Source organism: Ischnura elegans, chromosome 11, assembly GCF_921293095.1.
Source record: "Ischnura elegans chromosome 11, ioIscEleg1.1, whole genome shotgun sequence".
Classification (NCBI taxonomy): Eukaryota; Metazoa; Arthropoda; class Insecta; order Odonata; family Coenagrionidae; genus Ischnura; species Ischnura elegans.
Window position 1 is genome coordinate 27,262,297 of NC_060256.1, and position 23,812 is coordinate 27,286,108.

At 37.4% G+C, this 23,812-nt stretch overlaps 1 protein-coding gene across 4 annotated transcripts in view; it reads right to left on the reverse strand.

Moving 5' to 3' along the window:
• The window catches only part of LOC124168313 (cell growth regulator with RING finger domain protein 1-like), a 257,644-nt gene that overhangs the window by 49,390 nt on the left and 184,442 nt on the right, over positions 1-23,812 (reverse strand). For 2 of the 4 annotated variants that reach the window (XM_046546476.1, XM_046546478.1), the window contains one exon: positions 11,202-11,246. The exons of the other annotated variants lie outside the window; for them this stretch is intronic. In XM_046546476.1, coding sequence (XP_046402432.1) covers positions 11,202-11,246 — 45 coding nt within the window. The remainder of the gene's footprint in view (positions 1-11,201; positions 11,247-23,812) is intronic. 4 annotated transcript variants of the gene reach the window in all.

Here is a 23,812-nt window from a genome sequence, read left to right on the forward strand (position 1 = left end):
ATTCATAACTTTTAGGAGAAAATTACCTATGATCCGCATTAAATTATCCAGGTACAGCAGACACGATCTACTAAGAGAAATATTTTGCAGAACGGATAGATATAGGAATTTATCCTATTTAATGATGTGTCGAAGAGTCTCTCATAACGAACAGCTAAGGTCTAACTTCAAAAGTAATGAAAAATATATCACCATCATGCCTATCAGCAAGATGATTCATCGGTTAGAAACAATACATGATAACCCTGCATAACTTTAATCTCATCTTCTGTATAGTTAGGAATTTTACTAGTTGCCTATAATAATGACTATGACATAATTTCAGTTATTGGAATTTTAATCTACAATAATAATTAATTTAATTAATTTTGTGTCAACCTCAAAATGGGTGAGACTGCGAAATCGTATTTTGATACTTTCTCAAACCTCTCGATTAATTAAGATGAAAGATTGTTTCAGACAATTATAATCGCACATTTTTGTCCAACCTTAATTATTTAATCTCCTTAAAAATCCAGAGTATTAAATTAAAAGGTCAAAAAGGCTGAATACGAAAAAACAACAGTTTTCATGATAACTTCAAAGTGCATCCAAAATAAATGTTTGCGCTGACATAGCTCAGTAACTAAGGAGTTGAGACCCATGTTAATGGACAAAAATGCATTAAATTGTCTACTCTACCACCTCACGAAGTATTGCAGATTCCTCCTAAAGGATGAATAAAACCTGATGGAATACTTGCCAGGCAATAGAGTAGTTTCCTTCATAAAAGAAAACGAAAGGCATTTATTGCGATTCGTTACCCACCATTAGTGTTTTCATAATATATAAATTATTTGCTTCTAGAAATACCGGTTTAGACGAATGGCAATGGTCAATTTTATCCTCATTTGAGATCAATTTTATCCTCATATCATTCATCAGAGGTAAGATTGGCGCCCATGCGATGCCACTCCACGTGACGTCACAGGGACCTAGTTTCTATACGAGCAGATAGGAGTTTTACATCGTCTGAGATTACTAATGCATGCATGAGGCACAGAGCTCAGGGTAACATGTCTTAATAATCACCTATTAAAACTGGCAAGTTCGGAAAGTTTCCTTCGTTTGATAGGGTATCAATAATCCCTATTTAAGCCAAGCGCTACCTGCTAGCAGGGCACTCTGCTACCTGCTAGCAGCCTGCATCGTAGCGGCGCACTCATAGCCTCGCACCAAGGTGGCCTCACAAGGCGGCAGCCGGAACCAGAATTACGTTACACGGGCTTTTCCCAGCATTCATACTTAGCCGTCGCGTTTTCGCGCGCTTGAAAATTTCCGCTTTTCATTTAATCGCGAAAAATAGATATCATAGTGAAAAAATCTAAAAGCGTGAAATACGTACTCCAAGAGTATTAATCTTTCGATTTAGGCAATAAAAAATAATAGGAATCCACCCAATTGAAAGATGAGGGCTGGAACCCGGGTTAAGGCACATAATTTGTTCGCGGCAAATTCCATCCGCGAGGTGAAGAACAGACGGACTTTCGCTCGCGGGCCAAAAAGAAAGAATAACTCCAGCGATCCTCCGGATAGGCACTCTCACGGTGACCAACTAAATGCAAACTCACGACGGAAAGCGGAACGGGTCAAGAAAGCATTCGCCTTATTTTCGCTGCGCCATCGAGGAGAAGAAGGAGAGGCCTTGGAAAGGATAAAGTAACCCGCAAACGCTCATTCCGAAGGACCTTGCCGGAAAGTGAGTGCACAAAAGTGCAATCGATGCCATGAAAAAAGATTATTTTCACTCATGCTTGCACCTTTATTTTAATTATGACAGTGCAACTCATATGAAATGAGCTACCACCAAATCTATACGACGCAAAAAATAGGCAGCTCGAAATGGCGTTGCGCCTGAGAACAAGTCTACACAAAATTTAACAGAATAAAATACCTTAGTCTTATTTTCACACGCTTTTATTTCGAACGACCTAGATATCAGGAAATAATGCCATATTCAAGGATTTATTTTCCGTAAGTCGTTTGAAATAAAAGTGTTAAAAATAAGACCAAATGATTTCATCATGCTAAATATAACAATTTTTACAGAATTACGCCAAAGACAGTATATTCTACACAAAATTCATAATTAAAAAGAAATCGCAGTATAGCAAAGATGCATTTGTTGTACAGCATTTCTAAAAGGTATATATGCCTTAGAAATACAGACAAGAAAATAAGGAGAATTAAATGCGTGACAAAGCCACGCCACATTGTCATCCAGGGAGTATCCTTTTGTTTAAGTCTAGGTCACACAGATAGTGCGTAACGGATCTTCTTCACAAGGGTATGTGGTGTGGTTTTTAGGTTTTTTTATCGTAATATACAAAGCACCTAAATACTTAAACTTTTCAGCACGAATGAACAACCACTTTTCATGATTCAATATAATATAAAAAAAATCCAGAAATTCTACTATTTCATACGAAACGTCATTGGTATACTCAAATTCCGGGAATAGAAGAAACCATTTATCAAGGTAGCAAATTATCTATAAATATTAAGTTTTTATCGTGTTAGTCAGTCTGCATTTTGCGTAATTACACTTTAGGGTCTATCTCATTCGAACCAAGAGCTACAGGGATGGGGTTTGGTGTGTTCGACGCAGAATCCCTTCACGCACATCTTGGTCTCAGCACTGTAGCTTGACATTGCGGAAAGTTATCGGAAAAATTACATTCGAACACGGACCAAAAACAGCCCGCCAACAGAACGGGAGACAAACAGTGGTAAGCAATAATTAATTCCTGTCTCCCCACTTCAAAAGTGGTTCTCCTTTTCAAAACTCTAGCTACGAGCAACAGGTGCAACACTATGACAGGAAACAGCGCCGTAACGATCAGGTGACAAGGCATCAACCCGTAGCGCAGCGGAGTCAACCCGGCTGCGGAAGGAGTAGGTTGGCACTGCTAGTCATATTAAAACGAACCCGCACTCCCCAGGTCATTATCTGGGCTTGACGCAGGGTTATGGAGCGTGCCCAAGCACGCCTTTTGGGGGCACACTCCAAATAATAATTATCACCATTAAAATAAATTCCGTCGTATTTACTGAGAAATCCGAATATGCAATAAAAATTTTCCAAATCACCTCGCAAGTCCAATTTAACTGAATTAGCCGATGGGGGAATATTTTCTATGGCTCCGGAGACGTATTAAAATCTTGCTTAAAAACATTAGTTATGAGTATGGGCAGGTTAAGCAAAAGAAATAGGATCGGAGGCACGATGTGCTTGCCTGAAACGTAAATGAAAATATTAAACACTCAGGATTATCAATACAGTATTCTACCAGTCAGGGATAGGTAGAGCATTATGCCACTTACCACAGGCATGTCTCCCCTAAAACGTTGACAGTTGTAATGGAATCCGTATAAACAATCTCTCCCCTGAAAACATAACAGCACACTCATGATCAGGACATTTATTTTCAGACTTTTCCCACAAATGGATTGAATCACTCTTTGAGCATCGAGGATACGCATAAGCACAAAAGGTAGGTCAACGAATTGTCAACTCTTAACCAGTCTATATCACAACTTCCGTATCTTTCTACGTTCTAATATTAATCTCAGGGAGAGCGTCTGCAAAGGATATCATATGACATTAGGCGCTTTCCATTCTCTTTGACACCTATGACTAGAGTTTCGCAACACGCAGACAGATGACTAATGCAAAACTGCATTTACGAAGTCTGCCAATAATCTCTTACCCACCTGCGCCATTGTTTCGGAGCCTACTCGTTTCTGAAGGAGCCAGCATTATATTCTTTAACACGTTGCAAATCGCCAAACAATGCATAAATGATGAGCGAAAAAACCTAACAATTTCACAACATCAACTTCGGTATAGTTGCTCCCAATTAGCACAGAATTCGGCCATGACTACCATTTATCATCGTGGGCTCGGATTCAAATCCCGGACGCAGCAGAGAATTAACAGATTGCCCGAACCCTGCTTGAATGGAAGACATTCCAAGCGCAATATTCCGTCCATCGGATGGGACGTTAAGCCGTGGTCCCATTAGCGTCTTTCGTTAAGAGGCGGCTAATTCCGACGCCGGGTTTCTCTCCACCCTTTCTCACGTACCCTTCCCTCATGACGCAAATGACCTAAGATGTCGCTCGCCTCCTATAAATACCATAACATACCATTTATCATCAGACAGCTGCATACCGGCCGGCTTTCGAATACATTTAAGTAGTATGACCTTCCCAAGTTGTCAGATGACCACTCATAATTATGATATACTTCATTACTGCTTATGAGCTTACATATAGAACCACGAGGTAAAAATAACTGTCGTCAAAGTTTTAATTTCCACTAATATACAAACTCTATTCGGCTTAATGTACAAATAGCATAGGCAAATAGGTTTGATAAGTTGAAATAAATATCGTTTAAAAATTAATTCCAAGATAATATACGACTGACAGCAAAAAAAGTTCATGAAAAAGTTAACATTTACATATAGTAATATTATAATTATGTAACCATTACAATTGATTGCTTTCATGACATGAATGAAATCAGCCATCTTCATCCATGACAGAAAGGAAAATAAAACAATATTAAAGTATAAAAACATAATTTATATAAAAAACACGTTTTATTAAGAAGAAGAAGAAAATAACGGTGTACGGCATCTTAAATTATTGAAAATTTCAAACGCGTAGATGAGAATGTTAAAATAAGTTTTAGAAGAGTATTTCAAATAGCAAAAACGAAAAACGTGGCGCGCATGTAAGGTCATATTCGCTTACTCTAGGAGACAAGTCTGATATACATTGACGGGCAAGTTTTTACTTGCCCGATAATCTTAAACGCGCACCACGCACAAAAAATTCTATAATTTAAGATTCCGTAGGCCGTTATTTTATTATTTTTAATAAAACGTGTTTTTTATAATTACATTTTTATTCATTAATACTATTTAAGAATTTTTAGTTCTGTTAGAGCGGAAATTCGCAATCGATTGAAATTGTAAGTGCAACCACCAAGTGGCTGTCTCAAATATTCTGTCTTTTATACCCGACTTTTAACTTTCAACGCTAATATTTATTATGATTTCAAGCTGTAACAAAATCTTTTTTAAACAAACTATCAATGCTATCTTGGTTGGCGAGACAAAATAATCTTTAAGTAATACAAGCACTTGGTATCAAGTAGGATAATTATTATTATCATAATGATTCTATTTACTTACATTCGCTTCACATTTTAAATTACGTGAAAGAATATTTATGTCCATTTACTTCCAAAATGGGTTTTCATTCACCATTTATCTGATTGTAAAATTAAAAGCTATTTTAAATTTTCTAATATTTTTAATTGACAAAAACGCAACTAGTAGAGAACTAACGCATCAGTTTCTCAAAAAGCCGTCAAGAATTTCGTAATGAATTTTTCGTAAAAACTAATCATTAATTTGGGTGATGGTTTTCCGGGTTTACACCGCGTTGATTCATGTTTTTGCGGACGACAGTTTCGGGCGCGTTCCAGCTCCCGTCTTCGGGTCTTTCGGGTCCGCAAAAACATGAATCAACGCGGTGTAAACCCGGAAAACCATCACCCATCGACTCACCGCGGAAGCCTCCGTAATAATCATTAACTTTATTTCTTTTATGTGAAAAAATAATTGCAACAAATTACACCTAGTGCGCTAATCTGACAAAATAATCTAAGTAAATTCTTTATTTTGGTATCCTACCTTAACCTGATTTCCCGAAGTTTATGTCTACGCACACGCTATTATTTTCCTTTTGTTTTCGAAATGGTAATCCATTCATCATATATCTGATTGTGCAATTAAAATTATTATTGATAATTCATATTATTTATAATGGACAAGAGGTTTCAAGAAGTTATGCAATAGTTTCACGACGAGCCGTCAAGGTTTTCGCTATGAAATTTCCTTAAATACGCATCATGTGTATAATTTGTAATATAAAAGTAATTAACCATATTGACGCGATTTCGCCAACCAGATGAAATATTCTAATTAAATTCTTCTTCTTGCCAACCTACCTTGTTCTGATACCCAGAAGGTTATGTCTTGGCACACTGTATTACTATGTAGTTTCACTGCGTACTTATTCACTCCTCTTTTTTCTGAAACCTCTTTTAATTTCTTAATTCAATTTCTTTGCTTTCGTCCATCAATTTTCAATAGTTAAAAAAATTTAATTGTTGAATTGAAAATACGGCGGAAGTTATGGGTGAAGAAAATTCCTTGATGCAAAATAAAATTTTGAAGGCAAATCTTGTAAAGGAATGGTAAATTGCAGGGAAGGACAAACAAGAAGGTGTGTATAATAAAACGTGGTAAAAAAGAGCAACGAAATCGGGTATTGGAGAAAATAACATTTATTATTTTATTGCGTCCCTGAATTTCATACGGGGAGAGTACTTTGAATTCAACAATTATCATTTTCGATTTTTAAATATAAAATTCACAAATATTTTCAAAGACAAGGGTCAAACGGCATTTATTGCTCAGTGTTCAGGCTGCTCGCTGAATGGACTTACATAAACGCGTCGTATTATTGCACCCGCAACGTATGGACGTGAATTAAACATTCATTAAAGAGAAAACGGATAATTTTCAAAACCATCGCAATCTTGGAATTGTAATTTCCGGTCAAAATTTCCGGCTGGTAACAGACATTTTCGTATTCAAATCCTTCAGAACCTCATGAAGCAACTTCTAATTGCTAGTAACATTAATTACTTCTTACATCAAAACAGGAGACCTTTTTCATAATCGTGACAAGAATAGAGCATGAAGAAGGCAACACCAAGGGTCAATCAAAAAGTTCCACCTGGATACCCTTTCTCCAGAATATTAAGAGCAGTGAAAGAAGTAGGCGAGAGGATTAATGATGGAGGCCATTAGGGGGAAAGTAGCAAGAGGCTAAAATAATATTCAGGAATGAGGACGACCAAAATAAAACAAGACTTCATTTTTACGTTCGATCACTCACGACATATAAAATATCTTAGAATCTCTGAAAATGGAACGAAGTTACTAATATAAAATAATAATATCTATTGCTGAAAAAAATTCAGGAAAATACGGAGTAAAAGATTTAGATATTAAGGGAAGCTTTACTTAACCAATAAGGTGGACATGTGTTTAAGTAACCATCAATTTGAATAAATGACCATGCACTCTAACATAATTTATTTTTAAGAAAATGTATTCCAATATTTCAAAATTATTCCCTTTGATGATGTAGGTTTACAAAAAACAGTTTTTAACATATATCTTCGGTTTACTATTTGCGAACATAATTTTTTTTCCAAAGATGAAGAAAAATTAGGAGCACCCTTACACGTAAAGGAAATATACAGAGATAATACAAATTTGACTCAATATATTTAAAAAAAAATCGCCTGAACAGATACAATTTGGATATCGAAGACAATGTTAACTGCGAAAGCTATAAGCTAAGAATAAGCTGCGAAAACAGCAACAAAATGAAGTCTGCTGCTTGCTTAATAGTTAAAAATAGTTTTTTATCTACTATTTGCAATTTTTACGTCTTCCTCTGATTCATTGTCTTGAGGATTGGTTTGATGCCGCTTTAAAATCAACTCCGCTGTATGCTAATGTACTCGTATAGCATAAAATTTATGAGTATTTCGTGAAGGTCATGTAAATACAATAAATCATTTTCCCCATAGAACTGTTTCCATCAGGTATAGTTAGGAGAGCATTAATTTCAAGCCAGAAATAGGGGATGCTAAGGTTTCCTACGGCGGCTGACGTTAAGGATGCATTTTTAATGCAAACGATCCGGTAAAGATTGGATAGACTTAAATTAATGACTATGACTAAGGTATTCGTGATGATTAGCGTATTTCCGTCATATATTAAATAACCCAGCGGCAAGTTGTTTCGCAGTTTTTCAGATACGAAGTATTTTCATTTCTTTTAAAATATAAATGCCATTAGACCCAATGAAATCCAAGAATTCTTCATAAAATTGAGTATTTGTTGCAGCTGACACGTGGTGACCACAAATAATACGAAGCTATTGCATGCCGAGCAGACGCCAGCCAGGGCTTAATAATCTCACTTGGCCAATTTTTACAACTCCTTGTTCCTGTAAAAAATACCAGAAGGATCGGAATGAATTTGGCCCGAATATTACACAGGAAAAAGACATCAGATGAAGAGTGGAAAAGCGAAAGAAAAATTAGATCAAGAGATGCGACAAAAAGCCCATTAAGGTGGCCTTGGATCGAGGAATTCGGAAGGCTGGAGGCGCATTAATCCACGCAACAAGGAAAAGGACGAGGAAATAAAACCTCTCAAGAATTGATGTCGAAATGTCATTCCGCTAAGGACAGATTTGGGGATTTCCTCGGGCTATATAATTATTGAAATCACGCCTATGTGATTAATCATTCCTTTTTCATTTAGGGATAAAAACTGCGAGGTTCCATGCTCGCCCTACATATAATCTGTCGATGGATCCAAGTTTCCAGATCCAACGTCCGAGAAAATACCAATGTAAGATAAAATATCAATAAGCACAAATCTTTTGAAAATATTATCCCTAACGGGAAGAACCGTAATCACCGGAAAAATCTCTTTTAAAGGACACAGCTACTTTCCCCCTTCCTCTAAAAAGCAGCAAAATATGGAAAACTTTGCTGAATAGTTAGACGTGGTTGACCCACGTAAACAAAATCTTAAACGGAGACATGAAGAAAAAATTTCACTACTGACGTTTAACGAACGTCCAAAATAAATATATGATACCAGGCCAATGTGCGTAGGGTAAAAGAAGAGAGAAAAGAATTACAAGAGGCAGGTCACAATTTCTCTAAAGAGGGAAATATATTGAGGCGGTGTGTTAGCGCAACTGTACAGGAAGACAAAAGGTACCAAGAAGTGAATGAAAGGATGTTGATTGTGATGGAATACGATAAGACAAAGGCGAGGAAAAAGAAAATATAAAAAATAAGAGGGGGAAGAGCGATTTATAAGCAAAAAAAATATTATCAAGGAAACAATTTGTCGAAGGATTGTAACTTCATTTTTTCAAACTAACCTTTTCACAGACTTCATTGTAAATACGATTTTACTTCCACCTAGAACAAGTAAATATATATTTTTTCACTAGATAAAAATGACTATTTTTAGCACATATAAATAGGAAAACATTCTTTTTCATTATAGATTCCGACGACAAATGTTTCCCTTCTAACTGTTGAGAGATATTTACGTAGAAGGCAAGTGATATAAATCACGGTGATCAAATGCAATTGAGCACGGAAAGTATACAAAAAAATAATAGAAATCGATCCACTACGAGTATTAAATCTTGTTGCTATATACCTCTTCAATTTACAAGCTTTTATGCAACTCGGTACACCAGGAGGTATTTTATGATGTACCTTCACTAAGACATGACTTGTAGCGCCGCTCCACAAAAATCCACACGTGACGATAAATACAATAAAACAGTCAGTTTGCATTTTAAGACGAGAGGTTTATGGCAAGCTAACCACTTTTCAGATAACCCGCAGTAAAAGCAGCTGCCAATTAACTATGCCGGCATCACATCTTCTCTGAACATTGAGGGCTCGGTTTATTAAAAGGTAAACATTTTGCTCACCGTTTTTGTAACATAAGATTGATGTATCTACTTAAAATACAGTGCATGAACTTCCGCATTGCACATGCAGAAAGAATACAAGCGCGGTGGCCCGTCCGTTGAAAACAACGTAAATTGGCGTAAATAGACGTATTATAAGGCCGACCAATACATGATTCATTCCTCAGATCAAAGTGCAAACCGTGAAACTATTGTAAAAGCGAACTCACAGGATCAATGATATTTTTATGTACATCGATAAAAAACTTATCTTCCTTGATACAGGATATCAGCTTTTCTCGTCTCATGGCAATTGTAAGCCGAATTACGCAATTTTCAATTGGCGTGAACAAACAAACGCTCTGCTGAACTCAATACTTACGTCAAGCGGTCCGGGAATCCATATGTAGGGTCATCTACAGGTGAAATTACCCCACCTCTAAATAATGAAAGAAGAAAAAAAACATTTCTAGCCTTAATTTTTTTAATACTCTAGTTCAGGTATGTCGCCGCTTCCTATAATCAGCACCATTTCAGCCTCCTCGTCGAAACCTTCCAAAGAAATGAGAATTGTAAGAGAAAGGGGATTGTGTAGTGTTCAGAGTCTTGGCTTTCCATGCAGAATTCCCAGGTTCGAATTCGGCGGCGGAGATTTTTCTGGGGAACCTCAATACCTGCTTAGAGCGAGTGCGTAGGTCACTTCAAGTTCAACAGGTAGTTCGTCAAACTGGACGTTGATCGCGATTACCACGAATATTACAAAAGAGGATCCTCAAGGCGTTGTCATCGACCGCGCATTTAAATGGGTTTACATAAGTCGCCACTCGCGTCGCTGACGGACAACTTGATCCGAGTTTCACGAGGAAATAAGGTTTGTATTGGGGTGTTAACCGAAATTTATCGGCATGAAGATGTGCTCAAGTTCATAACTTTTCAATGCTATTCCTCACAGTTACAAACATAATAATGAACAGTATTGGAAAGAAGAGTATCGCATTGCATTCATCACCGCGCCGCGGACATTTTTTAAAATGCGACCGAAGAAGCAACAGAAATCACCCTTATATGGGATGGAATAGGGCATCCTCTATGCAGTACCCTTGGCGGCAACTACCACCATGAGCTAGGTGTGGACGAAATATTTAGCTCCTTAATTCCAACCGTTCCAAAAAGACCCGAATGTCGATATTTTCCGGTCGCCTCCTCAAAATACCAACGTCCGGCGATGGGTAGACAAAAATGCCTGTTTACACTAGAGACAAGAGTGGAAAACAACTGAAGGCTAAGAAAATAAGACAGTTATATTTTCTCATGCGATTGGTTCACCATTCCCTGCCAACTAAGAAGTGAATAGAGTAGAGAATAGGTTAACTAGAAAGTTATTTACGAACAAAAAGACAATAGAACCATTCCCGACACAACACTTGAGATGTGCTGGATGGGATCCGTCTAGAACGGAGTGAAAACTGGTTTCCCACTACGCCTGTATGGTATTCAAACACCGTCATGAGAGTCCATCTCGTGCACCACTAGTACAAAGGGTTTTCTAAACTCACCAAATAGGGCAGGCTCGTGGTGATCTCCCAACGTCAGCTGGAGTCCTTTGGACAAACACAGAAATCAAGAATGAGAGACCGCTCGAAAATGCAAAAAAAAACACTTCGTTTTCCCACAACCAAACTCCTGTTTTCTTATTTTAGAGAGTGTATGAGTGCAAGTTGCTAGAAAGTGTGCTCCTTCTATACATTCAGTTTTATGGCTCTACTTACTGAAAATTTCATCGCCGCGGAAAAAGAAAACAGTGGGTGTTTCCGCAAAATTATCTATTTGGCCGACCTCGTCATTAACGCTCATACGTCAATTTTAAGAGGGCGAGGCTAAATTCCAAAGGTATAGGGCATTAATGGGAGAAAAAAGACAATCGCTAATGACGAAAGATGAATGCTTTGTTAGACAGAAAAAGTTGAAAATGGAACAATAGAGTCAAAAGTATTCAGAGTACACGTAAAGCACTTATTACTACATCGCCAAGACTTCTCCTTCATGCATTTCGCCAAAATTCATTTGAGGCTGGTAACGAAACTGATTGTAAAAAAATGGAGCATTATCAACGATTTAGATCGTTACATACGAGACTTGGAGGAAAATAAAATTTTAGAGTAAGTAAAGTTAAATTCAGCACCCACAATTTCAGCACCCGATAACTAACTACACTTGTTTCAACACTAACATGTCAATTTACAGTCTGCCCCCGCTTGAAACACGAGAAATTTGTTCCCCATGACTAAACTCAGGAATGAATACAACAAATACAGTTTACAAACATGAAATAAGCACAAAACTTGGCCCGCTTAATTCCTTACCTAGTCGAAAATAAAAATGAAGATTTTATTTAAAATATCCGCTTAATTACTTTTACGTAAACTTATTTTTGGCGTGTTAACGTCATTCTCAGGAAGTGATAAGAATAAAAGTACCTCAGAGGGCCTCTAAACTAAACGTCAGCAAAAGTAAAAAAGAGAAATTTAACAGGAAAACGTTCTATGAAATTAAATGAATATATTATCTCCCACTCAGTATAACCTCTGAGATTAGATTGAATCGCTGTTGATAGAGGAAACCCCTGAACAAGTCATTGGCTCGTGAAGTTCATAAATTTAAGGTGGGGGTGGGGGGGCAGTAACTTCCCTCGGTCACCTCGCACTTCCAGAATTTTCGACAGGGGTGTGCAAAGCCTGCACACGGAACTTTGTTATAAGAATGTCCTCCATCTCTCCTTGCACAGATGCATTCAGAAAGGTTCAACTATTTGAAAATTACCTCTTCTATTCACAACCAAACAGGTGTAATATAGCATAAAAAACAAAGTAAACTTTCTGTGCAAGAAATTACTCAGACAAAATTTCGACATAAGTGCTTTCTCTTCACAATGCATTTCGCAAGTTCAAACTGATTATTTTGACTGTAGTATTCTAGGGCGAACATAAAAAAATCGACAAGGGAGGCAAGTGCATGTAGATGAGTAAGCACGAAGAAATGAAAACCTTTGAGGAAGTGAGTTCTTACATAACATAGGGACAAATATTCCAGAGAGACCTATCGCAAACAAGTGAAAGGGAAAGCTTTTCCGCTCACTTGACGTCAGCCATCGAGCGCATGAGCAATTCTCAGCTCCTAAGATTTTAAGTTGCTTAAATCATAAGAAATTATTGCATTAACTTTGTTACCGGCCGTTTCTATGAGGAATAGCTACAAAAATTCACGATAAAATGTATTCACAGCAAATATAAATAATAAATATATAAGAGCTACTAAGTTTTCGATTCCCAGAAAACCACTGCAGTTATTTCTTCTTGCATCAGTTTTATATTGTTGTTTATTATTTGGAATGATTATAAAATTGTACAAGGCCACTGTGGCAGTTTTAGTATATTAAAAAAAGAAAAGAAAAATCTTCAGTACATTTTATAGCCACTTCATTTATTTTTGACAGCCAAGTCCTTCCCCATAAGTGCATCATCCATGTGATTATTGCGACTACGATATATTAATCAATGTTAAAGCAGAAGAGATTTTTTTATGACGGTAAAACAATCGAATTCCAGGACAAGCCAAAAATTAGATGGTAATTGGAAGACAGAAACTATTGCTATGTTGACCAAAGGACCGACAATGTATTAATATATATCACTTCTAAAATTTTCAACTGAGATTTTCCAGAACTAAGTTCTAAATTATTTTCAGTACTATTTTCACGACCTAATAATGAGGAATCAAAGACTGCTAATTTATAAGTCATTTAAATATGACGTTATAAGTTAACAAGTCCTTTTTATTAGGAGTATTAAGTTACATTACAATTGGGTGACTTAAGAAACGATTACTATCAGTCACCTGAAAATGCTTCTCTTATATTTCACATTCCGTCAAATAATTTCTTAATTTTAACTCTTTCAGAGTAAATAGGTATAAATGTGTTGCCCATCACGTTAGTGTACTTAAATAAGTAAATAAAAACGGCTGTGTTAAAAACGTTTTTGATAAATACGTGCTGTTATTGCTGCTACCTAATGACTGAAGAGCGATCCCGTTATTCTCAATATTAACTATATAATTATTAAAATAGCGAAGAATGGCAAATCGCGAATGAAAAGTTATGAATCTGGTAGATCACATCATCAAGAATATACATGACGGTTAACAGTCCTAGCTATAGCTTATTTCTCCGTGAAATTTGGGTAGCTCTGCCCGTAAGCGACGCGATTGGCGGCTTTAGAAAAAACCATTTACATCCGCCGTCGGTGACAACACATTTAGAGGATAGCACTGGAGGATAATCCATAGAAAATAATCGTGTAATAAATGTTCAGGCCTGGAAACGAACCAATAAAACCCGAGTACAAAGCCCCCACGATCCCTAGCTGTCCACTTCAATGCATTTTCCCGCGGTGACTGAACTCCAAGAACACCTTCACTGCGACCCACATTACGCTAGCTTTCCAAGGCCTTGAGTATCTGCCTGTCAGCACGTACTGTGCTTTTTTCCCCTCTTAACAATCATCTCATATAGGGGACATGCTCAGAAAATGAGTTCCGTATTTGATGATTACAAAGGGTTATACAACGTGAGAGACAGTCAATTCATCAATTGATTTTCACGCGATTACATAAACTTCGCTTCCACGCGGAATAGGATGAAAGTCGTTATAATAATGGCATTATTTTCTTCAGAAACAGCCTCAGCGACATTTTTCTTTTCAGCGACAGCGACAGCGACACCTCTTTGAAAGTATACACATTTCCTTTTGAATTTATAGATTTCCTCGCCAAATATCCTTAATAGCCAGTAAAATAAAAGTTTACGAAAATAAAAAGGAAACGAAATTTCGTGACCCGCTACAAAGAATTACTCTCTTCAGAAATATTCATTCTATAATTTTAATAAAGTAACACTGCGTGTTTCCATATCCAGGACATGTTACAACTGTCTTCCAATGGTATAATTTATGCATTTTGAATACGAAAAGGCTGAATGATGCTGGTAACCATGACCTTAATGACAAATATACTTCAAACGAAAACTCATCATTTTCAATCAAAATATATTCAGCAAATTACTAATGAAAAACTTAAATTCAACGGAGAATTACAAGCCATAATCAGCTCAAAATCGTCACAGGCCACCGAAAATGCCGTAAATATGACGGTATATTTAGCGAAAGTAGTTACATAGAGAATAATATTTGGTTTTTCATTTCTATAACATGTATTTTATATGTATTATAAGCATTCAACTTATCTTCCCTTTCCATCTACTGAATTACTATATTATATTTGAATATTACGAATCATTTACTTCATAAATTTTTCTAATCAACTGCAATTTAACACCTAAGCAAACAACTCAGTTCTTAATATGGTTCCTGAGAGTAAAATATTAGAAAAGGGATACCTACATCCAAATAATACGTTATTAATGTATTCCATATTCGGTTCACAGAGTAAAAAATGCATTTGAACAACATCTATACTTCTATAGAGGTCCTGGTTGAAGTCCCGTTTTGAGAAAACTGAGTCCATCGTCATATAGTAAATACTTACATATGAGAAAAGAATGATATTTTCGACACAAAAATAAAAAAATAAGCATCTTCAATTACGCTGTAAAATCGTGAAATTAATCTGTCGTAAATATTTCATACTGAATAGCAAATTTAAAAATGCATTTGTTGACGTCATTGAGTTTTTTTAAACAATTTGATATTAATTGATAATTGATTATTTTTTACCTTAAAAATACGTTTTAAAATTTTTTTTTAGGATAATCCCCTATGCCATTTAATGAAATATGTTATACTTTTAATGGACTCAACTTCAATACAAACAAAGACACACACAAAATAGCAAAAGGCCACATTAATTTCAACATGTCACGTCACGACAAAATCTCTCCTCTCAGCAGATCAAGAAAGAGTTACCTAGGTGCGGACCCGTACCCCTCATAACATAAAACTCACTGCAAACTGAAGAAACCTTAACGAAAATCTAATAATAGAAAATACCAATGACATAGAAGATTGCATAACGCATGATTCTCATATCAGTCCTCCTTGTTCGCGACTAGAAGTTGAACGGCTTTCTGGGAGTATCCTTTTCCCACGGAAACAGACGTACCCTAGAAGGCAACAATACTAAAGAGAGTTTTCACTTTTTTCCACGGGATAAAAGGATGAAGACTCTCACTGAACTCCCCTCCTCTCAATCACCATTCTACCCCACCCCCTGCAACTCCGGCTGACCTTTCGTATAGCCCGGCCGCCGCTGTAATCAACTTTCCCCGTCACTGGCTCTTCCTGGTTCGAACCACCACCAGGGCAGTAGCACCCGTCTCGATACGACTCTACGTTACGGGTGGGCGTTTCGATTCGTTTAGGTTATTCGTGTCACATGATTTCGTTCATAACTATGATTCGTTCCCTGAAATCGTTCAAAATGAACCATGAGAACCTAATGAACAACGGCGAACAAAACTAACATCGCTAACCAAATGGTAATAACACGAAAAAAATAATATTACGAGCAATACATCAATGGAACATTGCATTTCGTATTGCTGTACGCAATGTCGATGGTGAATCACCAGAATTTCAGAAAAAATGCAGTTTTTTGAGTGGATATTTTAAGGGTGCATTTCCGAGAGATAAATGTTGCATTGTTACCTATGAATTTGCCTAAATTTTTCACGCAGTAATGGCGATCAAAAAGAACACCGCGAATTAAATGAGAACACTATCCAAAAAATATTATTAGCAATAAATCCATCGGTGACTTAACTTCCTATTGCTTAAGAAGGATGGTGAATCATCAGAATTTAAGAAAAACTACAGATTTTTTAGTAGAACATTTCAAAATGCATTTTTGGGATAAAAATTTTAAATTTTCACTAATGTATTTGCTTAAATTTTCATTGTTGCACCTCAATTACTTATGCAAAAATTAGCCTTAAAGTTCAACAGTTGCAGGCGTTGTACGGTGGAAGTTCGACATATTTAAATAAAAGATGGTAGCTTTCTTTCTTTTATTTAAATTAGCCTTAAATATTATTTTATACTCTTTTCATGTTTTACTAGCATTGAAACTCTCCAAATGTCACTAATACATTCGACGTAAAATTTCAACAATCACCGCGTTCAGCGTGAGATATTACAATGAGTCAACTTCTTTTCCATGTGATTCCATTTCTCTTCATACAACGATTCTTCATCAATAACAGGGTCCACATGAACCATTATGACAAATTAGAAACGAATACGGTGATTCAATTTCTACGGTTTATAATTATTTTCAATAATTTGTTACAAATCGACCATGTGATCGGATAGCACAAAAAATATGGAGTCCAAAATATTAAATGGTAATAAAAAATGGCCCACATAATTCCATTTTTCAGCCTAGTCATGTAACTCCGAATATTCAAGGAGGAGAGAATTACAGAGTATCTAATAAGCATAAATTTTTTATCCTGTGTGGGTTACTATCCTATCAAACAAGTTAAAAGGACCTAGCTATTTGGCGACGAAGGATCATAATTTTAAGATAAATCCTCCTAGGCAGCTCTCAAACACGCTACAATTTTCCGGTTCATGGATCGGTTCACAACTGTTCATGGTAATGAACCGTTTCATTGTACTATTCGCTCATGAACGAAACAGCTCTGCACTACAGAGGGAGGAAACGCACCACTCGCTGCACCGATCACTTGACTGCCCGACTTACCTCATTCTGAAATTCATAACCGCATGCCTCCATTCACGAGGGCGAGAGCAGCGCCACGGAAATATGGGTGACGCGATACGCGAACTGATTCACACGCACTATCTGACACCGATCTGCATCACGGCGCATAAGGACTTTCACATCTCCTTTGAGGAACTACAGAAACGCATTAATTTTGACGAAGATGATGCGTGTGGCGAATTGAAACTTTGTTTCGTACTGAGAAGATTTAAAAACATTTTTCCATACGGAAATTTAGTTGACAAATTAGTGCACAATCGTACAAAATTTTCATTTTTTTATTATTGAATATTGTAATGTTATCAGAAGCAAGCAAGTTGGCAAAATTTCAAGTAGATTCGACAATGGCAGATCGTTAAAAATCAATATCTAATACATATAATATGAATTAGTTTATTCATAGCAATTAACCATGAGGGGTGATCGGGTTGGTGTAATGTTATCTTCTCACCCTGTGGGTCCAGGTTCAAATACAGGAGGTGAGTCGGTTCCAATTGGTGGATGCATTTTTGTTTTTTTTCTCGCCATTTTTAGGATACGGTTCCAGGTTCTAATTGTGCGAAAAACAATTTTTTCGCACAATTTGTGCATTGCGTGTGACTTCCGCGAAATTTATCACCCTAGCTAGTCCCGGTAAACTTAAAATTAGTCCAGGTTCTAAAGCTCAATATCTCAGACCTTAGCTGTTGGTCGTTTCCTCAAAATTCGTGCCATACCATACCACTGCACTAAAACGAAAATAAAAGAAAGTTGAAGTACGAGTTGGCCGAGGGAAAGCCATACCCCTTTCCTTACTCTGAATATGAAAAATTCAAGCGTCAGCGACTGAATAATGAGAAGAAACTGGCCTTTACACAACGACACTCTCTCTCGTTTTGTGAGAAATACATTATTTTAAATTTTTTTCGCTCATTCCATGGCGCCTTTTGTGATGAGCAACCGCGGCGCTGAGTAGTGTTGACGTTACGATGGGAATCTTTACAGGAGCTTAGATCGAAGTATAGGCTGAATTTACTCAGTAAATTCGAAGAAAATGCTTTCTCAGACGACGTGAAACATACCCTACGTTAACCGCCGCACTATAGCAGACGTGATCACGAGAAGAAAATAAAAAGTGTTTTCAAACCTATTTATTTAAAGGTATGACTAGTTTCGACGCAGCGGCTACATTATCAGATACGATGAGAGGTTAGCACCACTTATCTGATGATGATGCCGCTGTGTCGAAATTAGCTAGATAGATAGCAACAAAGTTTTTATAATTTTATAATAACAGTACTAAGGTCAGCACGGTAAGCGTTAAGATTGAATACCAGAGGAGGAGGAGGCACAACAGGAGAGCGAAAGCGGTCCAGCATCACGGAAGTTCTCGCATGAAGCCCGAGCCATAACACACTAAATTCTTATTTCGCCTCAATATAATCACGAATTAAATACACGGCCAGTGTAAACCAGTCGAGATTGGACGGAAAAATATTTACCTTGGATCTCACTGTAGCCTTCATCACTCAACCGCCGTCCTCGAGATCTGCCTACACCACGTCAGGGTCAAAGTCTATGCCATCCATGCAAAATATACAGTAAACATGTTCATCCTTGAAGTCAACCAGCTCTGAGGTTCCTAACTCTTCATTCACCATCAAAGTTAACTTTCAATTTTAGGACCGGATAATATTCATGCTTGTCTCTGACAAGAATGATTAATGGTACTTACAGAAAAATCAAACGCGATAGTTATTTCAAAGGAGTACATGTCATTGTTTCAGAGACTTCATCAAGCCCGATAAAGACGATAAAATAAGAGAGATATTTTTGCGAACGGATAGGTACAGAAATTTCGTTTTCCCCCGAACATAAAACGACTTAAATATATTATAGATCAAACTCAAGTAGTCACATCATTCACAACGTGCAACTAATTCTTTGTATTCTAATAGGGTTGATGTTTTGGTTTCCTTTTCCTTCCGCCTTCCGCAAAACGTCTATTGAAGCGGCATTCGGGGTAGTATGGAGATGTAGCCAAGGATTATTATTTCGAGAAGGAAACCAAAATCCATGGTGAACACATTTAGATTCATGTCCTTTATCCCTCCGTTTTCATTCTCAATGGAAATTCTAATGAATAACACATTTTTCAGTCATATTCTTAATTCCAACTCCGTTCACGACAAAGACTGAGGGAGTTTAAAAATTAAAACAATGGATATGTGAACTGATTTGAATGTGAGCTGAAAGAGAGTTGATTTTTTTCGACAAGAAAGCGTTAAAAAGGAACTTCGATCGGGACAGTGAAAAAATAATATTCCACGAGTATTTTCAGACGCTCAACGCAAAATTAAACTTTGTGGGCATTGCACAAATAACTGCATTACTCAAATAAAAACCAATAGATCCCCTTCTCATCAGGATATTACACGTAAAATAGGTCCACAAGAGGACAAAATACATCCAATATTTTTATTTTGTGGCTTCCATCGCTGTGAAATTATTGAGAAACAATTTCAAACTATACGCCCTAACATGTATCCAGGACTTTATAATCTACAGCCATTGCTATTAATACTGGCTCTTGGAGAGACGATTGCCCCTCAAAGTATTAGGAGTATATAAAATTTTCAGTCGAAAAAATGTGTTCACTGAAACTAGACAAACAATGCAATCGTCATGATCAGTCGATTAGTGATCTCCATGATCACAGAAAAGCGTTAAGGGTGGGAAATCACATGATATGGGATTTTTCAATCTTGGCCTCATATGCGAAGTCTAAATACTGATCTCGGTTATAGTTCACTCAGAGAGTAAGAATCCTCTTAAAAACGCTCAATTGATCAAAAGCAATAGGTCCATACGATGCACCGGATATAAATAATATTTTTGGGGAATACACTATGATGCCATACGGCAAATGTGCTATAAAATGCAAATTAGACTAGATTAAGGGTGGAGTAAGATTACTTAGTACGGCGGGTGACGTCACCACTTCCGTCCTGACGTGCTTCGGGCGTCTCAATGGCAACGCGGTATTGCGTCACATGACTTGCATACGATTGGATTGCATAATGGAGAATTATTCCTGAGCACGTGGGTGTCAAGAAAATTTATTCAAGGAAAGCTCAGTGACCTTTCATATGTGAGTAAAGTTAAAACATATTTAAATATATTGTGTTTCATTTTGATACGTAAATGTTATCTCCAGGGTTCATTAATGTTTCAATATACCAAGTCACGTGATACAATGTGATAGTACACTAAATGGCGCTAGCTAACCCGCCCCCTACTAATACTTACTCTACGACATTAAGTGGAAGCAATTGGAATAAAACAAACAATAACATAACTTTCACTTTCAGACCTAATCAACCTTTCATTGGATATTTTAACGGCTCGCTCCGCCAGGTTCAGTCATCAGAGTGCGTCAAATGACACGTGACAACGCGCGGGGCAAAATCAAAATAAAAATGAAAAACAAGTTTGGCATAAGTCGTCCTTCAAACGGGCGCCATTGGGCCAACAAGCAAAGGAGAACGCCCTGAGTAACGACGCGCGAAAACTGAGAACGAGGTCAACCATATGCACTGCACCTGATTCTCAATTGTGTCGGTCGCCTATAGATCAGTACGAACATAATAATCTATTACCCCTATACGTAGAAACTTTGTATTTTCCTCCCTTGGCATTTATACCATACGAGGTGTGTTGAAAAAATAACTGAAATTTTTAAATTTCTCGGTTTTGGCGAGTCCGACTGTTAATTTCTTTTACGAGGGGGGACCCAAAAATACCCGGACGAAAATAGCTGCGCACGTAACTATAATATTTTGGTGCTTCTCCCACTAGATGGTGTTATTTCATCATTTCTGAGTCAGTAAGCGACACGGCGCGCCGCGGCGCCGTGTCGCTTACGAGCCACGCCGCGGCGCACAGGCCGCGGCGTGGCTTTAGACGGTTGTGGCGAGCCCCTGTGACCGTTTACTTTCGAAAAGTCTTTTGATCTCTTCGATTTTTTAAATGGCTGATATTCGAGAACAGCGTGCAGTGTTGAAAATTTGTTCTCTGCTCGGTAAAATTTGGTCAGACACGGATAATCTTTTGTCTACAGCTTATAAAGAAAAAGTCTTAAAGAGAACTGAAGTGCACGAGTGGTATTCGGAATTCAAACGCGGCAACATGTCGATCGAAGACATTCACCGCCCGGGCCGGCCTTCCAGGTCCAGAACTGATGAAATAGTGGAAAAAAATCGTGCCCTTGTGCTCGAGAAAAAGAGGCGCACTACTAACGAACTCGCTTAACAAAATTGTCTTTCTTTGAGTTCGTTGCAGTGAATTTAAGCTGAAGTATTAGCAAATGCGACGCATCGCGGCGAAATTCATCCCCCGTTTGCTGACTCCTGATCAAAATGCGGCACGTGTTGCTGCTTGCCGCGACTTGAGTTTTTGGTAAAAAATTGCACGAAACTGCTTTCTCACCCACCCTACTCATTAGATCTCGCACCTTGTGATTTTCTTTTGTTCCCCCGCATGAAAATGGTGATGAAAGGGAAATGTTTTCATCTCATTACGGAGGTGAAAATGGAATCGAAGGCGGTCATGCAAGGCACCGGAAACAACGAGTACCAAAGGTGTTTCGCGCCGTGGAAAAACGTTTTAACCAATGTATCAGTTTAAATGGAGAGTACTTCGAAGGTGACTAGCATTTGTAACATAAAAAATTAAATTTTGACTACTTTAAAAATTGTGTTCGGCTATTTTTGCGTCCCCCCTCATACTTTGTTGGTATTCACTGCTTATTTTGTCAGTGGCAGCCGTTAAGGTTAGATACGTTTTAATAAGCTCGGCCCTATTCCTTCGTCAAAGAAATGGATTAAATAATTTGTATCAAATGTTGCGTAAAAAATAATATTTAGTGAAAAAAAGTGTGTGAAATGTAAACAAAAACCTATGGTGAGTCTGCTAAGAGTAAAAAAATAATTTTCGAATGGTATAGTAAAGAGAGATGTGAAAGAGAAGAAATACGTAGGAGTGAAAAGATTAGCTGATAGGAGAACTGAGTGGAGAGCTGCGTCAAACCAATCCTAGGATTGTTGACCAGTGATGATGATATGCGTTTCCAAGATGACCGTGAAGACGTTTTAATTTTAAATTCATTACCAACATAATTCAAAAGGGAAATAATCATCCAGCTTAAACACGAAATTACTGAGCAGTTAGTTATTTTTTTTCATTTCAAACGATAGGTTGACTGTTCCCAGTAAAATATTAATATTTCATAATTGAAAAATTAGAGTGTAAAAATTAGAACATACGTTTGGTTCACCAAATAAAATTACACATTCGAACCTTTTTCGGAAAAGCATCGCTCAATTTCATGCAACCTTCAAAAGATGTCTACCGCAAGTGCTCTCAACAGGAAAGTGGGATATACTAACACCATAGCATTTCCCACGTAAAATGCAGAGATCTAGGCTTGAAATCCAGCACAGAAACGGTTCAGCCAACTTGTTTCCAAACATGAGCTGTAATAATGTAAAAACGAGAAGTATACCAAGTAGCCATATATTACGCTAATAAATCTTCTTTCAACGGAAAGTTAATGAAAGAGGAGCTTCCATTAAAGGGATTAGATAATTGGGAACGTAAAACGAAAATCTTTTGCATTTTTTTTGTTTGGTATTGGGTGCATAGAATTCAACGGTTGGTTGTTACAAGGGTTGGTTTCCGCCTCACAATGCATGCTAAAAAAGCCTATTTTCCAGCTCACAGAATTGCCGAAATTTGTCCAGAAGAGCGAATTTCCCTTATTATTCCCGGTTTTCCAAGTAAGCGAAAAACCCTGAATAAAATGCGTCATCTGTAGTCTGCCTCCTCAAAATCCCAATACCAATTCTTGGCCATTTATTTCCAGTTCAGTTTCCAGCGAAAAGCGTATCTCTCATACCCCAGTTTGATAATACGTCCTAAATCACGTGAGGCGATGAGGTGAAGGGAGCTGACGAAGAGTCACAAGACTTCTCTGGGCAGTGGTGGAGGGGCCTTCCCAGGTGACTCAAGCGCACGTTTATGGTTTATCATGTATGAACCTGGAGAGTTCCAGAAACGTTTACGCGTCGTACAAGGAAACATAAGCTCGCCTCTTTATTTTTGCAAGAAGTCTCGTGATAGACCATTGGCTTACCAAACAAGCCAATAGCGTTTACTTCCTCCCCAAGAAGAACTGCCGTTAAACTCCTACATGGCCGCAAGTGCTTAAACATCAAGTATGTTCCTGGATTCTAACTCCAGCAAAATACTATACTATTTATAACTTAACTATCTAAATACTAAAATTTGTATATTCACGGAATTGGTGTTTATTTCATCATGCAGTATACCC